The sequence below is a fragment of the Tursiops truncatus genome, chromosome 8 (genome assembly GCF_011762595.2).
Source record: "Tursiops truncatus isolate mTurTru1 chromosome 8, mTurTru1.mat.Y, whole genome shotgun sequence".
Classification (NCBI taxonomy): Eukaryota; Metazoa; Chordata; class Mammalia; order Artiodactyla; family Delphinidae; genus Tursiops; species Tursiops truncatus.
Genome location: NC_047041.1, coordinates 98,566,108 through 98,593,428, shown reverse-complemented (window position 1 = coordinate 98,593,428; position 27,321 = coordinate 98,566,108). Strand labels below are relative to the sequence as shown.

Genomic DNA, 27,321 nt, shown 5'->3' with positions numbered 1-27,321 from the left:
CGAGGCTGGGCTTGGGAGGAGGCCGCGGGGAGCCTTTGAAGCTGGGTTTGGTTGCATGCTCTCCAGTCTTCAAAGCCGAGAGCTGGCAGAGCCCAGGCCCCAGGCTTTCTGAAGAGGGGAGGGACCACATGGCGGGAGCACGGGGCCAGCCCGGCACCTGCCACCTCCAGGCCAGGCCTCTAACCGAGTTTGCAGCCACGGTCTGGGCCAGAGAGCTTGTCTCTGCCAGCTGACCATCAGCTTCCTGGGTAAGGCTGTGTGTGTACTAGATAGACCTAAAAAGGGCCCACAAGAGAAGCAGAGAGGGGGCAGTGGGGCGGGGAGCAGGCTCTGCGGGCTCTCTAAGGCAAAGTGAGCGCAACAGTGGGTCGTCCCCTGCCTCTCTGTGGCCCTGCAGTCCCTGCCCCCTCCCACCCGGCTGAGCTTTCAGACCCTCTGCCCCAGGGGGAGGAAGCCACCTTTCTTGTCTACATGCCCCCAGGTTCCTAGGCCTTTGCCTCTTCCCTGGGCCCAAAGCCAGTCGAGTGGCAGGAAGCAGGGTTTACCTGCTGCACAATCTCCCCCTGGGCTTAGGACCTCCTCCAAAAGGATCGTGTTATCAAGGATTCTGGGAAGCTGCATTCTTTAATACTGTTTCTCAAACTGTGTTCCTCAGAGCGCTTGTGCCCCATAAAAGATTAATAGTGATCCCATGAATCAAGGGTTCCATGGCCAACTAAGTTTGGGAAACAGTGATATTCATTGGCACATTAAAGGCTCTGAGAAGTCCTGCAGTACAGGAATCAGTGTTTCATAAACTTCTTTAATTAAAGATCCTCTTTTCTGGTACCACAGCGTACAACCCAAGGGGCCCTGGAGCTCCTTGGAGCACAGGGTGGGAGACCAGCCTGGCAGTGATGACCCTGGGTGGATCTCTCTCCAGGACCTAGGGTTGGATGGCCCTCGATTTTGGAGATCTGGAGGGGGCAGGGGGAGAGAGGCCTTCCAACTGCTCCATCTCTCTGTTACACTAGGGGAGGGGCCCAAAGGATGTCTCTGGTGGGAATAGGGAATAGGCTCTTCTGTGGAGGGAGCCTCCCCAGGGAGACTCCCCCCCGCCGCCGGTCGGGTTCCATCCCAGTGGACTGTTCTGCCTCTCCCACCTCCGGCACCCACTGCCCCTGTGAGCTGGCTCAGGACTTTGGCCTTGGACCCTGTGCACAGAGTCTCCTGTGAGATGTTTCCAAGGTGTTCTCTGGACTGGCAGAGACTGACCACACCAGGGAGGCCCAAGGGGGCCCTGCCCACCCTCAGCCCAGGGCCACTGTCTCCTCCTGGCCTGTGGGGACAGCTCAGCTTTTCTCCTTCTTTCTCTCCTTTGTTCCCGAGGCTAAGGTTGAGAACCAAGGTTGAGGTCAAACTCTGGGGGTGGTGTGGGGGAGAAGCAGGTCCCCCAAGAACACGTCTCCTCCATCCTCAGGGGGTGTGCCTCCCGACAGTGCCCTCCCCGCAGCAGGGCTCTCACCTCGGCCTTGAGCAGTGGCGTGGCCTCAGCACACGCCAGGCCCACCCCTGACTCTCCTCCCCGAGCCCCTTCCCGTAGACACATTCCTGAGGGCTCAGGCGTGGCTCCTTTCCGGAATGTTCCTTTGGCCTGGGAGTTGCCCTCCTTTCCCTGTGCTCCCAGTTCTGCTCTTTGGGGTCCCAGGAGCCTGACGAGCTGGTGAAGCCCCTGGTCCTCCTGGGGTTTCCAGGCCATGCCTTCTGCTGAGGCTTCTGTTGCCCTCCTCCAGGGGAGGTCCCTGCCTTCTCTGTGCTTCTAGCATATCTGCTTCTTCGGTAGGACACGTCACAGCACAGGAGGGGGTGGGGAGACCGGGGTACACGTTCCTTCCAGACCCAGGAGCTCCAGTTTGGAAAAGGACAGGGGCAGGCCAGGTACATGCCAAGGGCTGGAGGCTGAGTCTGCCCATCTGTCCCCCCACAGAAGGGCAGGCTTCCTCCGCACAGGCCCAGGCCTCCACGTGAAGGGCCCCCCCGTGACCTGCAGACAACCACCATGTCAGAGGCCTGGAGACGCTTCCCTTTGCTGGGGTGACCCAGCCACCACTTTTGCAATGAGCAGAGAATGCCTTCCGTTCAGCTGAGATCTGGCCGGTCTCCTGTGAAGCCTGCATCCCGGGCTTTCCCGAGGCTGGGAGAGAACAGAGGAGGCCAGGGGGACCTCAGGCCAGTGGGAGGAGGAGAGACTGGCAGGGAGCTGGGCCTGTCCCAAGAGTGGCTCCGTTAGGTAGCTGGAAGCGGGGAGAACTCCCGGTCTTCCAGAACTGGGGCCTCAACCCCGGCATGGGAGAGCGGATGGCTCAGCGGTTACAGCCAGCCTTAGGGTTCGACAGGCAGGGAGACTGAGGCCCAGCACGTGGGCAGCAGGGTTTGATCTACCTTTCAGCAATCTCCAGCCAGAAGCCAGCACCCTGTCCTCCGCCCACTCCCCACGCCATCGCCATCCCAGCCCAGGCCGTGTCCCCGGCCCCCCCCACCTCTTCCCTCCCCTTCCCCTCCCCCTCCCCTCCTCTCTCACCATCTTTCTCTCTCCCACCAGCTTCCCGGGTGCGAGGCTCCAGTCTGCCCGCCTGCGGCTCGCCTCCTTGCACGCGGCTTCTCCCGCCCTGGAGCGTGTGCGGGTGTGTGTGTGCGCGTGCGCCCGTGCGTGTGCCACCCGCCTCTCTTCCCCTCACAGGAGCCGACCCCGGCCCGCCCCCGACCCGCCCCACCCTCCCCCTCTGCCCGCCGCACAGGACTTGCAGTTCTTGTTTCTTCTTGTATCTCCCTGTTTTCTCCCCTCTCTCTCTGCCCCTCCAGTGATCTAGACAGAGACTTTTGGAATAACAATGAGAGCACAGTGCAGCAGAAATGGAGCTCCTACCCTCCCAAGGAGTTTATTCTAAACATTTCACCCTACGCCCCTTATGGCGACCCACGACTGTCCCTCAAGTGAGTGACTTTACCTGGTTTGATCATATGTACCGAGTATCCGAGTATCCGCGCACGCCCTCCTCCCCCCGTCCCCCCCGGCCCCTCACTTCTCCTGCCCCCTCCCCACCCGCGCACCCCATGGGCAGGCTGACCATGGAGACGAGCAACCCCTCCTGACCCCCCCAGCCTGCCTGCCCCTCCCCGTCCCCTCCCCCAGGGCTAGCCCCCAGCTGGTCCCCGCGGCCCCGGCCCCCTCTGTGCAGTCAGGATGGGGTTGCCCGTTTTTGGTCCCTCCCTCTCGGTGTGGCTGCTTCCTCCTCCCTGCTGTGTGCCGCTGCCCTGGCTGCTCTGGCGGTGGTCGGTGGTCGGTGGTCGTGGCGGTGGTGGCGGTGATGGTGGTGGTGCTGATGAACTCTGACTAACACGGCTTTCTCTCTCTCCCTGCCTTGGGGCCTCCTGGCCTGGACAGCCCGCTCTTCCTCCGTCGTTAACCCTTCGTTGTCCTGTGGGATAGACTTGGAGGTGGCTGTCCTCCCCCCACCCCCGCCGCCCCAGCCCCAGGCGGTGGGGAGGGGCCCCCCTCCACTGTCGTGGTGCGTTGTTCTCCGACCCCAGCCCGCCTGGCCCCCTCTCTCCTCTCTGCAGGCTCCGCTGGTGACCCATCTGCAGTGCTGATGTCTCTCTCTCTCTCTCTCTCCCTCTCTCTCTCTGTCGTCTCTTGTCCGTCTGTCTCTCTCCTCCTCCTCTCTCACTGTCTCTTTCTTCCTTTTATCTGTCGTTGTTTTTCCCCCTCTTACCACCCCATCCCCACCCCCACGTGTGGCCTGCCCTCTGTCCCCCCACCGCCACCCCCGGTGCCCCTCTGGACCGGCTGCCTCCTGGTGCCTCCAGTGGCACCCTCCTGGCTGGCGCCAAAGTGGCCGCCGCTGCGGGGCTGGCAGTGGAGCGGGGAGGCCGGCTGGGGGAGAAGCCGGCGCCGGTGCCGCCACCCGGAGAGGACGCCTTGAGAAGCGGCGGCGCTGCCCCCAGCGAGCCGGGCAGCAGCGGCAAGGCGGGGAGAGGCCGCTGGCGGACGGTGCAGAGCCACCTGGCCGCCGGGAAGCTCAACTTGTCCAAGTGAGTGATGGCCCCACGGCCGCCGGAGCCGTGAGCTCAGGCCTGCCCCCGCCAGTGTGGACAGCAGGACCCCTGGCATGCCCGCTGCTGCCCCCAGAGGTGCCGTCCTCGGCCCCTGGCTCATCCCATCCCTTCACGAGACCCCCATCATCCTTGCCATCGGGCACGACTAACTCAGCCATGCACTGTGCATCCCAGCCTCCGGCTGCTGCCCCATCCGTTTCTTTCTTTGCCGGTGACCAGGTCATTCCATTTTCTGCCCCCGGGGCAGCTTCATTTCAGTCCTTGGGTCATCCCATCCTCTTTGATTGGCCGCTCCATCTCAGCCTCCATGGGCATCAGGCTGCAGCTGTTAGCCATTGGACCATCCATCCCTGGGGAGCTGGCCCACTCTCAGCCTGTTTTCTGCCACTCATCTGCCACCGGGCTTTCCCTCTTGCAGCCAGCAGGTGGCTCTAGACCCGGGGTTAAGCCATTTCATTCTGACTCTCAGGCGACTCCATTGGCTTGTCCCAGTCTTGCTTGCACTGTGACACCATCCGTTCCACAGGCCAGCCCTGAGCAGCCGGGACGCCCCCACTGGCTCATCCTCATCTCGGCCATCCCCATCGGCTGTCCCAGTCTTGGTCAGTGCGCGGTCCCACTCTCAGCTGTTGGGATTGTGTGTTCTTGGAGGTTGGGTTGTTGAGCCCTAGCTAACTTCTCTTTTCTGACGAAGGTGGTCTGGACATCAGACAGAAGAGCTGTTTCCTTTTTAATAACTGTCTGAGCCGGCCAGTCAGTCCCTCCCTGGGAGCAGCAGACATAGGGCTAGCTCCTGTTCTCAGCAGACAGTATGTTCTCCCCTCCCACCATGGGGCAGCCTTATTCTCATCTTGGCTCTTAGAACCTTCCATTTCCCCATAGCTGAGCCTTCCGGGCTCTAAATCCTTTGAACTACGACCGTTCTCACCCATTGGGATATAGGTTCCATTTTCAGCTTTTAGAACTGCCTCGTTCCCAGCTAATGGAGCAGTCTCTCACTTAGAAGGCCAACAGCCCTGACCCCTTCTTAGCGGCTGGGCTGGTTCTCCTTAGAAAGCCTGTGGTTCCCGCCATTGGGACCACCGAGGGCCACCACGCTGAGACCCCATTTGCTCGTTGGCCTGAGGGAGCACGAGCGGATTTCTCCCCGACACTGAGCCTCCGGAGAACCCCAGAGGGAAGCCCCACACCCCCTCAGAGAGCCAGGCCCAGCGCCCCACCCACGCCAGGACACCCCCTCAGAGAGCCAGGCCCAGCGCCCCACCCACGCCAGGACACCCCCTCAGAGAGCCAGGCCCAGTGCCCCACCCACGCCAGGACACCCCCTCAGAGAGCCAGGCCCAGCGCCCCACCCACGCTAGGTTGCTTTGGCCACAGACTCCAGGCTGGTTGAGGCCTCTGAGCCATCCACTGGCTCCAGGCCTGGAGGAACCGATTTTACTTTCCCGTGACTGAGAGGTTGTAAGTTGGACTAATTTGGGCTGTGACAGAAAACCAAAATGAGGTCAAACACGGAGGAGGAGGCGGCTGCCCGGGTGCCGTCCACCCGCTTCCTCGGCCTGCCCCCCGGGAGCTGTGGGCCTCCCTGGCCAGCCAGGCCTGCACCTGCCTCTGGTGGTCGCCCTGATTCCAGGCCTGAGCCAGGCAAGGCTGCCGCTCCTTCCAAGACCCCAGCTAAAGCCCTGTTTTGCTTTTCTCTCTTTCTTCCGTCCTTCTTTCCTGCTTTTCTTTTCTTTCCTTCTTTCTTTCTTTCTTTCTTTCTTTCTTTCTTTCTTTTCTTTCTTTCTTTCTTTCTTTCTTTCTTTCTTTCTTTCTGTCTTTCTTTCTGTCTTTCTTTCTGTCTTTCTTTCTTTCTTTTTCTCTTTACTATTCTCTGACTTTCTCTCCCTCTTTTGCTCTCACTCTTCTTGTCTCTTTCTCTCTCTCAGCGCACAGGGGCAGCCTAACTGTTGTCCTTTTGATTCCCAGGATAGGCTCAGGGGGTGAGCCAGGCTGAGGTCTGGTTGCAGTGGTGAAAGTGGCTCCAAGGGCCCTGGGGCCTCCCTCGGGCAGCTCGGGGGTACCACGGCTACCCTGTGGCTCTAGACCAGGAGGTGGCAAGCTATCTCTATAAGAGGCCTGATAGGGAAGAGGCTTTGCGAGTCACATACCCTCTTTTATGACTACTCAACCCCAGCCTTGTAGCCCCAAAGCAGCCACAGACAGGATGTAAATTAATGACAATGGCTGTATTCCAGTAAAACTTTATTTACAAAAACAAGTGGTGGGCCAGATTTGGCCCACAGGCCATAGCTTGCCAACCCCTGCCCTAGACAACTGGAATGGAAGATGGAGGGAAGGAAGAGAAGAAGTGGAGGTTGGGCCCTCTGAGGCTGTGGCCCTGCATGCGCTGAAATCTCTGGCCAGGAGACAAAGCAGACAGGTTGCCTGGGGAGGCCAGGAGTCTCTGACTCCTTCTGTCTCCACCTCCTAAGACATTTGCAGCTTCCACTGTCAAGGGAGCATGCTTCCCTGGGCCTGACCTCATTGGTCCCCATGGCAACTGCATGACGGAGGCAACTCAGGAATTTTTACCCCGTTTTACAGAAGAGGAAACTGAGAGGTGGACTCCCTTTTCCAAAGTCCCACGGTTAAGAAGCGGCAGAGATGGGCTTTGAACCCTGGGTCTCTCTGACCCCAGACCACCTCTGATGAGCCGTGTCCTGTCTCCTGTCTGTCCTTGCCCTGTTCCCAGAGTGTTTCAGAGATGCTGGTGGCCCATGAGGCAGGTACCATCTTACAGGTGCACAGAGGACAGGATAATTACCCTGTTCTTCGTCAGAACTGTGGTAAAGTGGCCAGCCAAGTGGTTTCCTGCGTCCCGTCCTCTGACTGGGCGTCATTCCCAAGATCCCGGGAATTGACCCTAAGCCTCAGATACAAGGAACCCCAGAAGGAGGGCAAAGATCTGCGCCAGAGCCTGAACCGGAGTCAGCGCCAGCCACAGGGCAGAGGTCCGGGAGCCCGAGGACGCGCCCCAGCGTCCGAGGACAAAGCACGAGAATCCCTGGCTTCCGCTGACTCACCACGCATTACTAGGCCAGCGCTGCGCTGGCCTGGATTTCCTCGCGTCTGCAAACGCCAGTAGTACTTAGAATGCAGAGGCAGACTTTCCCGGGGTCCCCCAGTGAGACGACGGGAGGGGGTGGCCCAGCTCCCTCCACCCCGTCCCAGGCCAACATGACAGGCAGCCACAGGGCCCTGGGACCTGCCTTCACCACGCAGCCTCTGCAGCTCCCGCGGCCCCACCCAGACCATCAGACAGGAAGTATCGGGCACTAGCTGAGCCAGGGCCAGGGCGGGGGGGCTGCTGGGCGGGGCCGGCCTGGGGGCCTCAGGGTGGGCGCGGGGCTCAGCGGCCGCCTGGCTGAGGGGGTGGCAGCGACGACGGCAGTGGCGACAACTCCGATGGAGGCCCGGCGAGGGCCGGCAGAGCGCGCCCCTTACTGGGGCCTCCTCGTCCTGGCCCTAGGCTTCTTTCTCCTCCACTGTGATCCCTTCACCTGCTTCTCCTTTCTCTCCTCTCCTCCACCCGCCCCAAGTTTCGAGGACTCCACCCTGTCCACGACCACTACCCTTGAGTCTATCCCCAGCTCCACGGGAGAGCCGAAATGCCAGCGACCCTGCACTCTGATGCGGCAGCAGAGCCTGCAGCAGCCGCTGAGCCAGCACCAGCGGGGCCGGCAGACCAGCCAGCCCACCACCAGCCAGAGCCTGGGCCAGCTGCAGGCCCACGCGGCCTCCGTGCCGGGCCCCAACTCTCGGGCCTACGGCCGGGGCCAGGCTCGGCAGGGCTCCTCGGCCGGCTCCAAGTACCGGCCTGCCGGCGGCCGCAGCCGCTCCAACCCAGGCAGCTGGGACCACGTGGTGGGGCAGATTCGAAACCGAGGCTTGGACATGAAATCCTTCCTGTAAGTCCCCCCCTTGAGTGGCCCGGCCCGCCCCCCTCCCCGACCCAGCCTCTTTCCTCCCTGTCTCCTTGGGAGTGGCTGGCCCAGAATGATCTTAGCCCTCCGTCTACGAGGCAGGGGGCCCAGCAGACTCCGCTGCCCCCTCCCCAGCCTCCTGTGGCTTGCGGCTCGTGCCTAAAGCCCCCCGTGGAAGGACTCGTATCTGAGCCACCCCTCTGAGGACTCCAGCCCCGCTCGGTGCCCCCAGGGCTTGGAGAAGTTCCTCCCTGAAAGTCAGTGGAGACACTAGGGGATGTTGCTGGGGTCCCCGCATCTGTCTCTCCCCTTCCCAGCCAGTCCCAGGCTCTCCTGGCCTCCCTCCCCTCCCTGCTCTCCTGTGACCTCTCTCCTCCCCTCCCAAACCTGGCCTCCCTCACTCCATGGGTCAGGCCTCGCCTCCTCCCCTCCAGTTTCCTTCTGCCTGTAACCCAACTCTGCTCACCTTCCTGCTGCCACTTCCTCCCTCCCTCCCACTTCCCCTGTCCTCTGCCTCTCTGACCTTCTGTAGCCACCTGCCCTCCAGCTCTCTCCCTGGCTCCCGCCACGACCCATTCCCTGAGGACAAACCTCCGATGTTCCCCCGAAGCTTTAGAAAATGTTTCTGAATCAGAGCCCTCTTTCGCGCGTACAGGTCAGAGAAGTAACAAGACACCATCGGTGTCCGGCCTTAGCCGTTCCCCTCTGCTGTGTGTGTCCCCCCAGCCCCCCACCGTGTGCCCCCCTGGCCCCGCCCTCACTGGTAGAGCCCTGCCCGGGGTGCCCTCTCCCTCGTGTCCCTCTGAGCATCTATACTCACTCTCAGAGCCCAGGGCAGGCCTGGGCTTCAGTCCCTGACGTCACCTCCTTCCTCTGGCCTAACGTGACCTTCCTTCCAGGCTCTGGGGATTATTCTCATCACCCAGGTCTTTCCTGGGAGCACTTTTCATGGAGCAGGAGACCAGCGCACTAAGCCTGGCAGAGGAGAAAGGGAGGAGGAAGGGGAAGGCCAAGGTGAAGGCCCAGCTCATTGGCACGATGTGGGGATTCTGAAGGCGAACAAGTCCTCAGAGCATCCTGCCTCTCTGGCTGAGACCCCAGCCCGAAAGGGCGGTCGGGAGTGCTGCCCCTGGAAGGAGCACCCCCATGGAAGACACCCCACCACGCCAGCTTCCCATACCCATGCAAGTGGCCTGTGGCCCTGGCCAGGCAGGACACGCTGCCTGTGACGCTACTTGGCAAGACCGGGCGGCGCATCTGTTGGGGCTTCCCCCCACCCAAGGACCCTTGGGAATCCAGCTGGATGCCTGCGTGAGACAAGATGCCCAGCAGAGCCTCCTGGCCTCCAGGAGGCGGTGTGTCCTGGGACGGACGCCGTGGCACCAGTGGATTAGGAAAGTGGTGGGAATTGAACAGCGCCGAGAACCAGCCAGAAGCCGGCAGCCCTCTGCCCCTCCTGACCGCAGGCTGCTCTCTGCACAGCCACCCCCTGCCTTGCATTCTAGCGGCCATCACAGGGGGACACGGGCTACGCCTGGGCTCTGGGAAGAAAACCCGCGGCAGAAAGCCCCCAGGGTGCCCGCTTTTCCCCGCCTCTCTAGCTGGCGAAGATTTGATGAGCATCACTCAGCACCTTTGTCTGCGCTGCTTCTGCCCACCGCAGCTTTCGTGCCCCTCACCTGCCGGCCACCCCCAGAGCCCTCCTCATCCCCCCACCTCTTCCACTTGTCGACCCTCACAGCAGGGGTCAGCAGACTTTTTCTGTAAAGGACCAGATTATAAACCATTTAGGCTCTGAGGGACACGTGTGGTCTCGATCACATTTTTTTTTTAAACAATCCTTTAAAAATGTACAAACCATTCTTAGCCTGTGGGCTGTATAAAAACAGGCCACCAGCTGTAGTTTGCCGGCCCCCGACCCCTGCCTTACAGCTTCGCTGGCGTGCTTCTGACGCCCTTCTCTTGCCCCAAATGCTGGTGGCCCAGGTAGAGTCGGGGCGAGAAGGCTAACCGGGCGCCCCCGGGATCCCACCCCCCTTTGCAGGGAGAAGGCATTCCTCCTGCTTCGTGGATGTGGCGCCTCCCAACCCCACTAGCTTCTCCCCCAAATCTCCAACTCTCGCCCTTCATTCTCGCCCCTGCGCCCCGTGATGCCACGGAGAACGACAGATCGGGGACTTACGCAGAGGAGCCGTTTTGTCTTTAAGAAGAGCACAAGGAATATCCGGAAAATGAATTAACCAGGGGAAAACCTGCTGCTTCCGTCGGGTTTGCCTTCCCCCAGCACAACCAGCTCCCGAGGAGCCAGATGGAATTTTACCAAATCTGAAACAGTACCGGTGGGCAGGGAACAAAGAAAATGAGGATTCGTCCTGAGGGAAGGGGGGAGTTGTTTCCCGAAAGTTAGATGCGGCTGCAAGTGTCAGCCTGGAGCAACCGTGCCCAGGAGAAAGATGCAAAGACGGGGCAGCGTCCACCTAGCTTCGGCCCCTCCTCGGCCCCCACGGCCATCTCCCATTTTCCAAGACCCCCGGACCTCCGCCCCTCCCCTCGCTTGTCACTTCTCAAGGTAGAGTTCCCTTTTTGACAACTTCTCTGGAAAACAGCCGTAGCCAGCGGTTCCTCTCTGAACCTCGCCCTCTTGGATGGTGGTTGAAGTCGTAGACTTCCTAACCCAGGATCTCCCACCTTCCAGAACCTTCCATCAGGCTTACCATCTCTCCCTTGGCCCTTCCTGAGACATGCTTTCATGTCTGCCCCATCCAAGAATCCCCTCTCCCCTTGTTCAGATGAGAGCTCAACACTGGAGGAGCTCAGCAAAGCACCCAGAAAACACCCACCAACTCAGATGGTTTTGAGAGGCAGAGGGTCACTTTTCACCCCCGGAAAGTGCAGGCAGCCCTGCAGTTGCCCAGCGGTTCTCCGACAGAGCCTCACACTAGAGACGTCTCACCTTGACCTCCGGCCGCACACTGCTGCCCACATGGCGACTCCACGTCCACCTGGACTGAGCCTCCCTCAGAGCAGGATCCCTCCAGCCTCCTCCAGACTGTCCTCACCGCAGACACAGGCTACCTCGAGTCCTCCCGGGACGTCTCCAGACCTTGCCAGCCTTCTGCACTTTCTCTCTCTCCGCCTTTGCCTTTTTTTTTTTTTTTTTTTTTTTTTTTGGCGGTACGCGGGCCTCTCACTGTTGCAGCCTCTCCCGTTGTGGAGCACAGGCTCCGGATGCGCAGGCTCAGCGGCCATGGCTCACGGGCCCAGCCGCTCCGCGGCAGGTGGGATCCTCCCGGACCGGGGCACGAACCCATGTCCCCTGCATCGGCAGGCGGACTCTCAACCACTGCGCCACCAGGGAAGCCCCCACCTTTGCCTTTTGATGACTTCTCTAAGGAGAGGCCCCTGAACTGGCCCCAAAAGCCTCGGTGGTTACTCCCCGGATCTCCAGGAAGGGGGACGCAGGAGAAGACCCGCGACGGCCAGCACGCCATACGCCGGAAGAGACTCGCATTCTCCTCCAACGGGCCATGTGTCCAGGGACCTGGGGGAGGGAGCTCCTGAGACCCCCCTCCTGGCATCAAGCACACTGGCTGACCAAAGGACCCAGAGATGTCTTTATGAGGGGCTTAACTGGGTGCAGTGCCCATTGGATTTCCAAACCTTCTGAGAACCTCCCGCCTGGGAGCCCAAACCCACCCGCGCGGCCCCCAAGCAAGATGGCAGTGCAGCCCTCCCTCTTCTCCCAGCGGCCCAGATGGTCTGAGCGAGTAGCCCCTGGCCTTTGTTCAGCCAGAGGTGAACCAACCTTGGAAAGGGACCATGTCCCAGGGCCTGGGCCCCACTCCCCGCAGCCTTCCCCGTGTGTTTCCTGGGGACGTCCCGGTCGCGGGCCACCTCGCAGGCCTCTGCCCAGCCCCTTCCCCGCGGCTAGCTGGGTCTCAGGCCGTGGACACCTCCCCTCACCCCTGCTGCCTCCTGCTCTGCTCTACAACTGTTGACAGTGCTGAAGTTTGGTTTCTCTTCTGCAGGGCCAGTTTCTTACACTTGTTTCTTCTCTCTCTTTGTCTCTGTCTCTGTCTCTGTCTCTCTCTCCTTCCCCTCCCCGCCTCCACCCCTGGGGCCTCCTCCTTTCACCCTGGCTGGTGGGCTGCCCACCCCTGGCAGGGAAGGCCGGATGGTGGTGCTATCCTTGGTCTTAGGGCTTTCGGAACAGGATGACTTTGCCAATATCCCTGACCTGCAAAACCCAGGAACCCAGCAGAACCAGAACGCTCAGGGGGACAAGAGGTACGAGCACAGGCGAGGGCCTGCGGCGGCGGCAGCAGAGAAGGAGGCGTGGAGAGGCCACCAGCCTCGACCGCCGGTTGCTGGACGAGGCGGCGGCGCCTTCAGCGGATGCTGGAGCAGGACAGCCCCCTCCCCAGCCGGTGCCCTCACACAGGCCACCCTGGTGGTGTCCCTCGGGTCTGAGGCCCGTGTGGCTGTCCTGGGGCCATTCTGGATCAAGCCTGCTCCCCGGGCATGCCTGCCCTCGCCCGGAGCAAGCCAGCCTTTCTGCCCCATCTTCCCGCTTGGCTCCCCTCTGCTGCACCCTCATCTTTCATCTCTGCCCCACCCCGACCCAGAAATCCCAGTTTCTCCGGTGGTTGGTGGGCGGCGGGGATGTTAGGGAAGGGGCGCCAGCCTGTTCTCCCTCATCCCCGCCACCTCAACCTCCCTCTTGCCTGGAGGTCCCGCTGGGGTGATGGACACACGGACACACACACACACACACACACACACACACACACACACACACACCTGCAGAGATGTGATACGGCTGCTCTCGGCTGATGGAAGAGGAGCCCCTGGTGGGAAGGGTCTGGGGCCTGGGAGAGGCCTGGTGACCAGAAAGGCAGCCCCTGAGCCCAAGGTACCAGGAGGAGGAAATGGGATAGGGGGTGGGGGGGTGAGAGCAGCCGGCAGGTGCTGGTCAGGCCCTCTGTCACCGGGAACCCTGCTGCTGGCCCTCAGGGGTAGCCTGTGTGACCACAGCACAGGCTGAGCCGAGGCCTGGGCATCCAACCATCGTGGCCCCGGCCACCAGGAATGCAGGGAGGCATCTTCGGAGGCCCCCGTTAGAAGCGCTCTCACGGAGAAGGGGACGGGGAAAGATCAGAGGTCCCAGGGTTCAGGCAGCATCACTAAGGTGGGATGATCCTGCACCTGGTCTGGCCGCTTTCTCCCACCTGGCCTTGGGCTGGGCCAGCCACACACCTGTGATCGTGGGAGGAGGCCTCATCACCTTGGCCAGGTGTGCTTTTCATCAGAAAAGGCCCACAGGAGAGTGTGGCCTGGCAGCCAGGTTGCCTCCTCGTTGCTCTGCTACCAGAGCCTCGTTCTGCAACTTTGGGCAAGTCACAGCCCTTCTCTGGGCCTCTGTTTCCTCACCTGTCCAATGAAGGATTGGACAGGGTGACCCCTTCGAGCTCGGACATGCTAAGCCTCTAATGAGGGAGCAGACCCTCGGACTGGGGCGCTTGTCAGAGCCTGTCAGCCAGGCGGAGACCCTGACGCCTGCTTATTAAGAGTCCTGAAGGTGCAGGAAGGGACTGTCCCGGGCTGCTGCCAGGGGCCTGTGTGTTAGGGGAGGACAGGCCAAGTTAGCTGACTTGCCTGTCCGTCTGGTGGCTTCTGGAAACCAACTCTCTTATTTTCTTCCCATCCCGAGTTCCCAGTTGCATGTCTATGGTGGACAAAGCCAGAAGTCCCCAGAGAGTGGGAGGGGAGAGTGGGACCAGCTCTTTCACTCGGTGGTACAGATGGTGTCACACCCTGAGCCCAAGTCCTGGGGTGCGGGAGGAACGGAGTCTGTCACCTCCAACCCCCTGGAGCCACCGGGGTCCTGGCTTCCTGAGCTCAGGGCTCAGAGCTGGGCTGCAGGCGGGCCAGAGGGCCAGGGGCCATGGGCCAGAGGCTGCAGGAGCAGGGCTGCAGCCCTCTGAAAACCTGCTAAGGACCGCCTTGTCGAGAAGGGTGTGAAGCGTGAGGGAGCAGATGCAGGCTGGAAACGAGATTTCATGTCACCCATGTGTTAACCCATGAACTGGCTCCATTTTCACCCACAGCCTGTTTTTACCTCCTCGCCACTTAGGTCTCACTCCATGTAGCACACTCACCCCTTCTGATCATTACATCAGTCGTCCCCTGCCTCCCTGGGAAAGGTGGGTGTGGAGCTGGAGGCCCTGGGCCCACGCCCCAACCCAGCCCGACTTTCCCAGTGGACACAGGCCATTCCCACCCGGTCACGCCCTCCCCATCCTGGAAGCTCATTTCTCGAGGCTCTTGGGGGGTTTCCCAGGTGATCGGCCACTGCAAGGGTGCTTCCTGCCCGGCACTCTCCCATCCCCAAGCTTGGCGTTAGCACCACCCACAAGGCGCTTTAGGGCTCCACCCCTCTGGGTTCCTGGCTGCATGAATCTTGGAATGGTGGGCCTGGGCCAGCTGTCCCTTCCTCCTCAGCTTCTGCCTCCAGACCCAGGGTCTGCCCTTCGGCCCCAGTGCCCCCTTCTCCACCCAGCTGACCCCTTGGCCGGATGTCACCGGGGTAACGGGTGGGTGGCCCTTGGCTGTTGTGTTGGGGAGGACATTCTGCCCCCGAGGTCTGTTAGCAGCAGGCTCCTGGGAGACAGGAGGGCCCTGGGAGGAGGAGTGGCCACTCCAGGTCCCAAGCAAGGTGGGGTGCATCTAGCAAGTCGCTGCCCCCCACTCCCAGGGTCCTTGGTGGCCCTGAAGCCCCGCATCCAGGATCCCCCAAGCCCCTGGGCCTCAGCGCCGGGGCCCCAATAACTTCGGAATGCTGCTGGGCCCAGGAGGGAGGGAAGGAGGCCAAGGCCGCCCCTGGCTCCCACGCCCTGCTGTGCCCGCTCCACCTCGCCCATGCTGTCCTGCACCCATGCGCACCTCATGCTCTCAGCCACCCGCTCACCCTTGCTCCTTGGGATCCGAATGGTTTCCCCCGTGGCCCCACCCCCACCGGAGTCGGGGGCGGGGCCGGGCGGGACCTGGCCACCCCCACGCTGCCCTCGCTCCGAAGCCACCATGTTTCTTCTGTCCCGGTGTGTGTCCCCCGCCTCCTCTCTGCCTCTACTCTCCTCCTTGTCCCCTCGTCGCCCCGCAGCCTCTTCACTCGCCTCCGACTAACCTTTCTCGGCCTCTCTCTCTCCCCCTCCCTCCCGGTCTCCTTCCTCCCATCTGCTCCTCGCAGGGATGTCCCTGGGCCAGTGACGGGCCCTCCGCCTCTCCCTCTGCCTCTGTGCTCCTGTCTCTCTGTCCCTTTCTGTCCTGTGACCTCCGATAGCTTCAGTGGCGCTGACCATCTCTTCCCAGGCTGCTTTGCAGCTGTGCTGACGCTGTGGTGTGGCCAAAATAACTCCGACTTTCTCATACCTTCAGCAGTCAATCTCGGCTCTCTCCTCCTCTCCCACTCTATTTTTAACCTGACTTTACCTCTCCAGCTATTTCAGTCTCCTCCTCCCCGTGCCTGTCTGTGTGAGCACGTGTCCGTGTGTGTATATGTGCGTGTGCTCTGCTCTGGCCGCACCTCTGGGAGGGCGCCCCGCGCCTCCCGGGTGGGATGGGGCGTTTCCGTGTCGTTCGGGCAAGGCCAGGCCCTCACAGCAGGTGCGCCGTGCCTCTGATTCTCAGAGCGTCTGTCCCCGAAACCGCTCCCTGCTTTTTTGTTTCAGCGTTTCCCAATTCACATGCGCACCTTGGCATGCCGGGGCCTCCCTGAATGTGTGTCCTCTCAGGATCTAAGTGTGCACATCGCTGTATGTCTGTCATCTTGCTGCTCTGGTTGACCTGCCTGGTTGCCCCTGCCATTCTCTCCGTGTTGCCCTGGGTGTCTGTCAGGCTTGTGTGCACTCGTGTGTGTATGTGTGTGTGTGTGTGTGTGTGTGTGTGTGTGTGTGTGTGAGCGTGTGCACACCCTGCTGTTGGGTCCTGGTGTCTCTCCTCCAGGGCCTGGCATATCCTGTGCATGTCTGTCTGCCTGTCGTAGTCAACCGTGTGCTGGCGGCTGGTCCATTCCGAGGGCCACGGCTTGTGTCCAGCCTGTGTGTGTGTCTGAGTCTGTGGCTCTGGTACTCTCGAAGCTGTTCTATTGTAGCCCATCTCGAGCCCTGTGCTCCCATCACCCCGTCTTCCTCGCTGCCTGCCCCCATCTCTCCTCCTCATGGGGTGTTCCAGCCTGGTCCCTGGGCAGGCTTTTAATGCCCCCTTCCTGAACCCCAGCTAGACGGAGACTGGGCTCACCACCCAGCCTCTGGGCCAGAAAGCCCAGCTTGCCGGGGGCAGTGTGGAGCCGGGGTGCACACAAGGCCTGGAGTGGAGCCGTCAGATCTGGGGTTTTTCGGTGGGACCCTGTCTTTCTCTGACCCTGGGCGAGAGCCTTATCAAACATGTAGCCCTCGGAGTGGGAGAAGGGTCGGGTTTGGGCAAGGGGGTGTAGATTTGCCCTGTCCAATAGGCGACTATTTAAATCTAAATTAGTTTAAGTCAAACAACCGTGAAAATTCAGTTCTCAGTCATACTGGCCACATTTCAAATGCTCAATAACCATGGGTGGACATAGAAAGTTCTATTGGACAGAGCTGTACGGACAGTGGTCCTGAGCTCACCTGGTCAGTCTCGTGTCTAAAGGGCACCTGTGTTCCCGCTGAGCCTGAGCAAACAGGTGGGGCCTCCAGGAGACAGGTGCCCTGGGCGTGTTTGCCTAGGGTAATGACACGGAGAGAGGACACGCCGTCTTGGGAGCCTCCCCGCCGGCCTCCCAGGCTGGGGCAAGCAGGGATGGATGGAGCCTCTGGGGAGGGAGGATGCTCAGAGACCACCATGCAAGCAGGGGCTGAAGGGTAGGGGATTTTCTGGGGAACAGCAGGAGTGGGAACACTGGCCGAAAAGGCACCTGCCGGGGAAGTCAAAGCCGGATCGCGCTGGGGCAGAGGCGAGGGGGACGGCCCTGCCCCCATGGACAAAAGCGTAGCTCCTGCTGGCCCGCAGGAGGTGGCAGCGACTTGGGTCTCAGGAGGCTCTGCTGCCACCCAGACCCGTGGCGCCCAGCCCAGCCCGCCTCTAGGTCCATGCTCATTCGGATTCCTCCCACCCCCAGGTTGCCTACCGGAGGGAAGGCAGTGAACACAGCCCCAGTGCCGGGCCAGACGCCCCACGATGAGTCTGACCGCCGGACCGAGCCTCACTCCTCCGTCTCGGATCTCGTCAACTCCCTCACCAGTGAGATGCTCATGGTGAGACGGGCAGGAGGCCCGGGGCCGGGGGAGGGGCAGGCGTGGAGATCGGTGACAGCGTGGGAGTCACGCAGGGGAACCAGCATGGTCCTCTGTCAAGAGAGACTAAGAATTCCCACCCTCCTCCAGTCTCTGGATTGAGCAGGGGCCCAAGAAATCTGCGATGTGATCCTAGAAGGAAAGGCTAGGGGAGCGAGGGCTTGGAGGCGGAAGGTGTCCCCTCTCTTGGGGTGGCATCCCACTGAGTAGCGGTCTCGGGTGGCGCTCCCCGTGGAGCGGGTCTCATATCCCCATCCCAGGGACCATCCCCAATCCCCATGGCTGGGGAGCCAGCTGAGGCCCAAAGAGAACAGGAGAGCAGAACCCCTCTGGTCCTAGTTCCTATGAGGGAACAGCTGTGCTGGGGTTCTCCTGTCCACACCCCAGCCTCCCGGGATCCCTGTCTTATGGATCTGGGGTGTTTTCACCACGGGAGAGGTTGTGGCTTCACATGGCGCCCCCTGGTGGCAGCAGTGAGTCACAGCCGTTTGCCTCATCTGTACTTTCCAAAGAGCTCCTGGAGGGACCAAGGCCCCAGGGCGATAGAGCACACTGTGATCTGGCAGCTGGAGATTTCAGGCGGGAGTCAGTCACAAGCTTGGCAGCCCAGAGTTTCCAGGAAGGCTGGGCGAGGACGTGAGGGTGGGAACCCGGTGCCTGCTAGGTTCCTACTGGGACCTGGGCCCCGCTTCCTCTTCCCCCTTCCCTCCTCCCTGTCTCCCCCCTTCCTCCCAAAGAGGGAGGGAAGGGGGCTCGGTGGGCTCTCAGGCCCTCGCCAGACCTGACGTCGTTCAGTTCAGAGGCCCCTTGCCCACTGCTCTGACATCGCAGCCCCCAGCCTCCCCGGGGCCCCCGGAGCCCCCAGGCCCCACCCTCCTGCCATTCAGGGCTCGGCCAGCTCTAACCATCCATCCACACTCTTCTTTTCTAGCCCAGCGCCTCTCAAATTGTGATAGGCACACGAATCACTGGGGGAGCTGTTAAAATGCAGATTCCCAGTCAGCAAGCCTGCTACGGGCCCCCAAATCTGCGTTTCTCTCGCATGCAGATTAGAGCATCAGATTTTCCACGTTCCAGATCTGGTCTCCCTTGGGCCTCCCCACCTCTCCCCTCTCCCTGCCCCCTGGGCCCTGAGTGCCTGGTCCTGCACCGCCTCCTGTCTGTCTTCCCCCATCCATGTAGATCAGCCCAGCCACCCTCTCCTCTGGACGGGCCATCGCCACAGTCCATCCTGCCTCTCTGTGCAGCCTCTTAATTGGCTACAGCTTCCCGGTAGCCAGGTTCCCAGAAGGGACGGCCCTTTCCCAGCCAGCTTGCCTACCCCTTGCTGCCCCCGGTTGGGGGCGGGGGGGAAGAGCCGCAGGCAGAAGGAGGAAGTGCAGGCCCCAGCGCCCTCTCACGTGCTCAGCACATGCTCAGAGGTGGGCAGGCAGGGTCTAATTGCCTAGCCCTAGGCCAAAGCTGGGTCACTGGCATTAATAGTGATGATGAAGATGAACAGGGCAGAAGTAAACCATCGGCTGAACTCCCTGCCCCAGGCGTGGAGAAACAGGAGTCGGGCACCCGCAGCCTTACAGACAAAGGGACCAAGGGGACAGGGTCAGAGAGGAGTCTGGGCTGCATCCCCATCTGAGTTACTCCTGCCCTGCTTACTTCTGCCAGAGCTGGGGCTCAGGCAGCACCTCCTCCAGCCCTTGGTGGTGGGGGGGGGGGCTAGCCTGGTTGCCGTGGAAACAGATCGAGGCCCCACCCCAGCTGGTTAATTAAGACTCAGGGCTGTGGTTTGGGAAGGCTGGGGGTGGGCACAGAGCCACTGCCCACTTCTGAGGTGAAGTCCACTGGCCCAGCTTGGGCCTCTCATCCAAGACTACCTTGTTTGGGAACCAAGATCCCACCTGGGCTCCAGTCACCAGGGTCTCCACCCCAACTTTAGAAGGAATGTGGAGGGGCAAGTGGTCGTGGCAGGGACTGCATGCCCAGGCTCTCAGTCCATGGCCAGCAGTGGCAGGTGCCGGGCCACAGAGCAGGACCACGAAAGTGATGTAAACCCCCCCTTAACCTTCCCTGGAACCCCGTAACATAGGTGTGTCTCATGGTCCCATTCTACAGATGCAAAAACTGAGGTTAAAAGGGAGTGGGACTGGTAGGAGGAGAAGGAAGGAGCGCCAGGGGAAAACCGGATCTGGGTCGGGAAGCCAGATTCTCAGCAGGCCTGGGTGGAGCTTGCAGGGCTGCCTGGATCCCGCCAAGGGGCAGGGCTTGAGGGACCCGCTTCCACTGTGAGAACAGCAAGGGAGGCAGCTCAGCCCCCCTTCCACCTCCAGGCAGGACCCGGGGTGTGGCTAGTGAAGCCTCAGATCTGAGTGTGAGAGTGAAGGCAGCTGGAAGGGCACTCGTGATGGCTGGGTGCTGACTTGGGTTCGAACTCCGGGCTCATCTCTTAGTCACAGGCGACTTGAGGCAGTAATCTCTCTGTGCCCCCAACCAAGTTGGAGCATGGTAGTGCCTGCCTCATCAGGATGTTGTAGGGAGTAGAGGAGGGCAAAGCATACAGTACAAGGAGCAGGGTAGTTACTACCGTTAGTGTGATTTGCATCCTCCTCGCCTAGGGCAGTTGAGTCCTCACTGGCTTGCAGGAGGAAGTCTCAGAATGCCTTGGGATGTGGGCCTGTTTTGGTGGAAAGAGTGGACTTTCAAGTCCGAGAGAGTCCATACTGCTGTGCAATCTTGGACGTGTGACTTAACCTCTCTGAGCCAGTCTCCTCAGCTAGAGAGTGGTGATAGCTGCCTCTCCCGGCTGTTGTCAGGATTCAGTAAGAAGAGGTGATGTAAGAGTCTTCCCCCGCGGTTGGTGCACACTATACACATTCTTATCGTCTGTATTAGTTAGTATTTCAGAGCCTGGGGTCACCTCTCCAGGATGAAGGGGGAGGGCACAGAGAAGCCTCCTGCAGGGGAAGGAGAGAAAGCAAACCGGTACCAGCAGTTTTGTCATAAATATGGTACCCTGAGTCCTACCCTGGCTCTTACCCAATCACCTCAGGAGCGTTTTTTGTTTTTTTACTGGAGTATAGTTGAGTTACAGTGTTGTGTTAGTTTCAGGTGTACAGCAAAGTGAATCAGTTGTACGTATACATATCTCCACTCTTTTTTAGCTTCTTTTCCCATATAGGTCATTACAGAGTACTGAGTAGAGTTCCCTGTGCTATACGGTAGGTCCTTATTAGGTATCTATTAACCACCAGGTGGCTGGGGGATGGGCAAGATTCTAAAACCTAACCAGCTGTCCCCAACGAGCAACCACAACTGGAAACACTTGGCTGGGAGACCCTCCGCCCAATTACTTCCTAGTTTTTCAACATCCTCCTGGGAATGGGACACCATGCCACGCCCCACATGTCTGTCGGTTGCTGGGTCGGCTCCAGTGCCACCCCTGGGGGATGAGGGCTGAATGCAGGTGTAGCCTCCGTTCCAGTGGTCCTCAGCCTTGGCTTGCAGTACTGTCGTCTGAGGCTCCTATTACATAATTCTGCCGCCCAGGGCCACCCCAGCCCCATCAAATGAGGCTCCCCAGGGATGGGGCCTGGGGATCTGTACTTTTAGTGTCCCTGCCTTACACAAACAGACGTTGCTTCTGAAAACTCGCCTCTCTCATTTTGTAAATCACATCATCCTCAGAACCCCAGAGTCGCTTTCTAAAGAAATACCGTGGTAAACTCTTTCGAGATGAGAACAATCTCCCTCGTCTGTTTTGTAGCCCAGGTTTTTGTGTCGGTGTATTTCGCAGGGGACCCTGCAGGGCTGTTGGAAGAGTGGAAAGATGGAGGAGGGGGCTGGGTGGGGGGCGGGTCCCAGGGTGCACCAGGGGAGGCGAAGCAGACCCGGGGCTCTGAGAGGCTGGGAAGTGGGGTGCACGCTGCTCTGGGGTTCAGGGGCTGTCCCGGCTCTGCCCCTCCCTCCCTGTGTGACCCTGGTCAGGGCACCTGCCCTCCACCTCAGCATCCTCACCCAGATCTGAATGTGGGCTGTACCACCACCAGCCCCGCGTGGTGACCAGGGGGAGGAGGCGGCTGGACCGGCCTTGGGCACAGCGAGGCCTCCCAACCCTGCTGGGCTGCAGAGGGGGCTTCAGGGAAGCAGAATCCTCCCCAGCGCTGCCTGCCTCTCCCCCGCCCCCAGCTCTCCCCAGGCTCTGAGGAGGACGAGGTCCACGAGGGCTGCAGCCGAGAGAACCTGGGCCGGATCCAGTTCAGCGTCGGCTACAACTTCCAGGAGTCCACGCTCACCGTGAAGATCATGAAGGCCCAGGAGCTGCCGGCCAAGGACTTCAGCGGCACCAGCGACCCCTTCGTCAAGATCTACCTGCTGCCAGACAAGAAGCACAAGCTGGAGACCAAGGTGAAGCGGAAGAACCTGAATCCCCACTGGAACGAGACCTTCCTCTTTGAAGGTGAGGCTGCACTGCCCCTGCCCCCAGAGTCCCCCTCTTCCCCTCCTCCACCCCCCGCCCAACCCTCCCCCCTCCACGTGACCACATGCACAAACGCACACGTACCGGTGCGCGCACACGCGCGTCCCGACACACACGGGCGAGTAACTCGGCCCGGTTAACCTGCTGCGTACCATGTCCAGCTGGGATAAGGTTACAGGGCTGAGTGGAACCAGCATCACAGCCAGAGGCCGAGGAGGAAAGCTGGGCCCCTGCCCGGACACAGGACCCATCCTCAGGCGTGGAAGGACCCATCCTCAGGCGTGCAGGAAGGACCCATCCTCAGGCGTGCAGGGAGGAAGGAAGGCAGCCGCAGGGTCCAGAGGTGGGGCACCTGCAGTGACCGTAGTGTAGTGGGTAAGAGCCCAGGCTCTTACCATGGCCCAGGCTGCCTGAGTTTGAATCTCAGCTCTGCCACTTACTAGCTGTGTGACCAGAGGCAAGTTCCTGAACCTCTCTGGGCCATGGTTTCCCCATCTGTAAAATAAAGATACTAGTGAGGGTTAAACAACTCAGTGCATTGTAAAAGCACTTACAACACCCAGAAAACACTTTATACCAGTTTGTTAAACACACTCCATCGGCTGCCCTTCTCTGACCCCTCCCCCTATTCGGGACAGGCCCCCCCAGATGCACAGGAACAAGAGCTCTGAGCCATGCCCCCGGGTCCTAGAGGCAAATATCCTTCCTCTCTCCTGCAGGCCCACCTTTATCTCTTGTCTCTGAGGAGTCAAGGTAACCAGGAAACTGGGTGCGTGATCAGGGAGTGATTTCTGTCCCAGGCCCTTTGGGTGCCTGGACCCCACTTAGAGAAACCATTACCCTTTCTTGACAGCTGTGTTCAACCAGTGAGAATAAATCCCTACAACACCAACTGCCGACTGCCTGGTGCCCTGGCTCTTCAGAACCTACAGTGTGTGCCCCAGGGAATCAGGAATCTTCCCCATCTGGTGTACCGGCCACTTGATATCTCACCCCTTCAGCTGGCACAGTGACAGCCAGCTCACCCACTAAATAAATCATTGAGGGTGAGCTAGTGAGTGCTTGCTCGTTTCTTCCCTCCTCAGTTCTGCATGGGAACAGGTTTAGAGATGGCACAACCAGTGAGAGGCTTGGCTGTCTGTCTGCAGGTGTATGTAGCCAGCTGGTGGGGTGAAATTTATGGGCAGAGCCCCAATCCACTGATCCCTTCTGCAGACATTTACCCAGCATCTAGTATGGGCTGGGCACTGTCCTGGGTACTTGGGGTACAGAAAAGAATGAGGCACCATTGTGACCCTCAAGGCATTCCTTGGAGGACACAGATGTGTAGATAATTAAGCCATACATTGTGTGACAGATGCTGCGAGAACCCAATATAAACTCCCCTTGGTGGCGCTGAAAACCATTTCCCAGAAGAGAGGCCATTCATGATGGGTTCTGATGGATGAATAGGAGTTTGCCAGATAGGAGACTGCCTCCTCTGGTGTTGAAGAGAGCTGACTCAGGCGCAGGGACCTCTTGAAGCCTTCAACCTTTCCAGAACACTTGTCCTCATGCATTTTACCTGAATGGATGCCAACGGTCACCTGGGGAATTCCCTGGCAGTCCAGTGGTTACGACTCCGTGCTTTTACTGCCAAGGACCCGGGTTCAATCCCTGGTCAGGGAACTAAGATCCCACAAGCCATGCAGCGTGGCAAAAAAAAAGAGAAAAAAGTCACCTGGACAGGTCCCTGGGGTACTCCAAGGTGAGCAAGACACGGCCCATAGCCCCCCTCAATATAAGGAAGAGGCCCTGAAGGAATTCAGAGTCTGGGGGCTGAAGGAACATAGGATTTCCTCTTCCAGTGCACCTGCCCTGGTGAGAGGTAACTCTGTGCTTCTAGCGTCTTTGGCAAAAGGTGCGAGAATCCTCCAGAACCCTTCCTCCCCCTTCATCTTCTCCACCAGTTGAGCTAAGGTAGTAAGTATCCTCTCTTCTTCCTGCGCACACCCTGGTTCAGGATCTCAGCACCTCAGGCCTCCAGGCTGGCCTGCACCCACTGCCCCCCCCCAGGCCGGCCCCTCCTCTGACTAAGCCTCCCAAGGCTGTGACTCCAGCTTCAGACTTGCCCTGGCTCCCTTGTACCTACCATCCCATCCAAGCTCCTTCCCCTGGCTCTCCGCTCTGGCCTCATCTCCTGCTCCAGCCCAGCACACTCCATGCCCTTTCGTGGGCATTTATTCATTTGCTCAATTATTGATTCACTTAACAAATATTTAATCGAGTGCCTACTGTGTGCCAGAAACAGTGTTAGATGCTGGGATCCGGTGGCTGAGGACAGAGATGCCTTCCTGGAAATGCTGGCCCAGTGGGAGAGTCAGACTCATGGAGACATAAACCTCTAGTACAGCCTGAGATAAGTGCTGCGAAAGGAAAGCGCTAGTGTATAAAACAGGGGATCTGACCCCATCTGGCACGTCAGGAAAGAAAGCTGAGACCTGATGGAAGAGGATAGGCCAGGACGGGGCACGGTGGGGCTGGGGCAGGAAAAGCCAGGGTGGCTGGAGCTCCGTCATTGAGTGAAGAGCGGTCACAAGATGAGCAAGGAGAGGACAGCGGGCCAAGTTGTGGAAGGCCCTGAAGCCAGGGCAAGGCGCACGGCTTTTATTCTAAGTGCACTGGGAGCCTCTGAAAGGCTTTCGGCAGGAGAGCATCATAATGTGATTTCTATTTTTAAAAGATCACTCTGGCTGCCGTGTTGCAAAGGGGCTGTAAGAGAAAGTACACAAGCGGGGAGGGCTGTTTGGAAACTCTTGCAACTATCTAGGCAAGAGGTGCCGGCGGCTTGGATGGGGAGGTAGCCGTGGAGACGGGGGCGGCTGCCGGTCTGATGAGGAAGGACAGGAGGACTGGCTGGTGCATCGGCAGGAGGAGGAAGGGGAAGCGCAGAGTCCTAGGACAGGCGTCTACTGCTTTTTCTTTGCCTTTGCCATTTCCCTCTGCCCTGAGTCCTCCTGGGGCTCGCTTTCTGCCAGCTGTGGCCATCTCAGGCAGGGCCACTTGCCTAGGCTTGTCTCAGGATGATTGGCAGTGGCAGGGCTACCCAGAGAGCAAGGTGGCCACTGCCCAGTCGCCGAGATGGACCCGTGATGAACCAGTGAATGAATTGTCCCAGTCTGCTCTTGATTAGCTGTGGGACTTTGGGCAGGTAAGTTAAGCCATCGGAGCCTCAGTTTCCTCCTCCGTAAAATGGACAAGATACCGTCCACCTCACAGAACTGTCAAGGGAGACAGATGAGACCACGACAGTCCTTGCTAACATTTCAGGAGGGTCTGAACGTGGGTGTTGCTGGCTGCACCCAGGTGGGGTGGCAGCAGGAAGACACAGGGCCAGCCCTCCCCTTCCTCCCGGGGCCTTCCTGCCCAGGAGCGTTGCCCTGCCCCGGCCCCGTGTGGCCACTCTGTCCTGCTCTTCCCCTGTGCTGTCTGTCTCCCAGGTTTCCCCTACGAGAAGGTGGTGCAGAGGATCCTCTACCTCCAGGTCCTGGACTACGACCGCTTCAGCCGCAATGACCCCATCGGGGAGGTGTCCATCCCCCTCAACAAGGTGGACCTGACCCAGATGCAGACCTTCTGGAAGGATCTGAAGCCATGCAGCGATGGGAGTGTAAGGCCCCACCTGCGGGTCCTGGCTGGGAGGCTGGCAGATCCTGGCCCGGTCCTAGTCCCCTCACAAGCTCAGCGAATTGGGAAGGTTATGGGTGGGGCAGGGCAGGTGGGCGGGCCTGACAGAGCAGTTCCCACCCACAATCTCAGGGGAGGCTGGGCTGTGATAAAGAACCTGGGGAGCAGGGCCCAGACCTGCCAGATGAGGGGAGACCAGGTGTGCATCCGTGACAGACAGAGGGGGCGGGTAAGCACCCAGGTCCAAGTGGAGGGGTCCTGGGGCGGGGAGGGGGGCGGGGGGGGCGGGCTCCCCTTGTCCCCACAGCCCTCTTGTTCTCCCTCCCAGGGGAGCTGAGAGGAGTGGCCCAGCCTCACCCCTCCACTTGTCCCTCCCAGGGGAGCCGAGGGGAGCTGCTCCTGTCTCTCTGCTACAACCCCTCTGCCAACTCTATCATCGTGAACATCATCAAAGCCCGGAACCTCAAAGCCATGGACATCGGGGGCACGTCAGGTGCTGGCGGTTCTCGCAGCAGAGGGCAGACGGGCCGGGGAGCTTCTGGCGCACGGGAGTCTCACTGCATGTGGACATCAGGGTCCTGGCTGTGGCCCTCACCCTTGTCCCCCGTGCCCCACCTCCAGTCCCAGCTCCGTTGCCCTAGAGCCCTGGCGCTGTCTCCGGAGCACCCTCAGGGTCAGCGCCATCTTGGATACTGTCCTTCCCAGAATCAGGAGGAAAGCGAACATGACGGTGGGGAGGCCTGGGTTCTAGTCCCAGCTCCGACACCACTTGTCCGTGACCTCGGGTGAGACCTGGCCTCTCAGTCTTCTCCTTCGTGTTCACGGAAGGGCGCTAGGTGATGGCCGAGGCCCCTTGCGGCCCCTCCATCTGCTGACCCCCCCGATCCCCCCTCCTCCTTCCTTAGGGCGTTCCTCACCCTCTGGGGAAATCACGCAGCCCCAGCTTCCCCCCGCTGCTCCTCTGACCTTTCCCCCACCTGTCCCCCAGACCCTTACGTGAAGGTGTGGCTGATGTACAAGGACAAGCGGGTGGAGAAGAAGAAGACGGTGACGATGAAGAGGAACCTGAACCCCATCTTCAACGAGTCCTTTGCCTTCGACATCCCTACGGAGAAGCTGAGGGAGACAACCATCGTCATCACCGTCATGGACAAGGACAAGCTCAGCCGCAACGACGTCATCGGCAAGGTAGGGGGGCCCCCAGCAAGGGTCTGTTCTCCAAAGCAGCAGCCGGGGTAGTGGACGAGCACAGGGCTGGACAGCAGGAGAGAGAGCGTCAGTCCCTGCCCCTGTCAGGGCCTCCGTTTCATCTCAAAATGAGAGGATTGGACGAGATGCTCCCTAAGTGTCCTACTGTGGGTCCACCGCTTCAGGACAGACCGCTGGAAGAGCAGGGAAAGAAGGAGGTGGTAGGAAAAAGTGCCCTGGATCCCCAGAAGAGGGTTTTCTGGACAGGACCCTCTGACAGGGTAAGGACATCGGAGCAACGTCACCCAGCGTCCCGTCTGTAGAGGGTGAGCTGCGTGAGGCAAGTATTGAGAGCTGTAGTCAGGCTCCAAAGACCTGGCTTTGGTTCCCACCTCATCTTGGTTCCCCAAGGTCAGTTGCCCAAGCGACCTTGGGCCAGTCACTTGCCTCTGTGGGCTCCAGCGTTCTCATTTGTAAATGGAGCTGCTAATACCAACCCTACAGCACCTCACAGGGTGGCGTAAGAATTGCCTGAGATACGTGGACATTCTCCTTGTGGAAAGTGACCTCTCCTCCTATTTTAACCCCAAATCCATGCCTGGCCTTGAGT

At 60.2% G+C, this 27,321-nt stretch overlaps 1 protein-coding gene across 25 annotated transcripts in view; it reads left to right on the top strand.

Annotated features, from left to right (window-relative positions):
* The window catches only part of SYT7 (synaptotagmin 7), a 66,480-nt gene that overhangs the window by 34,207 nt on the left and 4,952 nt on the right, over nt 1-27,321 (top strand). For 8 of the 25 annotated variants that reach the window (XM_073809041.1, XM_073809032.1, XM_073809034.1 and 5 more), the window contains 10 exons: nt 2,582-2,663; nt 2,842-2,973; nt 3,847-4,071; nt 7,677-8,045; nt 12,225-12,347; nt 17,212-17,347; nt 21,566-21,836; nt 25,337-25,506; nt 25,902-26,016; nt 26,512-26,711. In XM_073809041.1, the coding sequence (XP_073665142.1) occupies nt 2,582-2,663; nt 2,842-2,973; nt 3,847-4,071; nt 7,677-8,045; nt 12,225-12,347; nt 17,212-17,347; nt 21,566-21,836; nt 25,337-25,506; nt 25,902-26,016; nt 26,512-26,711 (1,823 nt within the window). The other 17 variants (XM_073809043.1, XM_073809036.1, XM_073809030.1 and 14 more) reach the window with 12 other exon arrangements.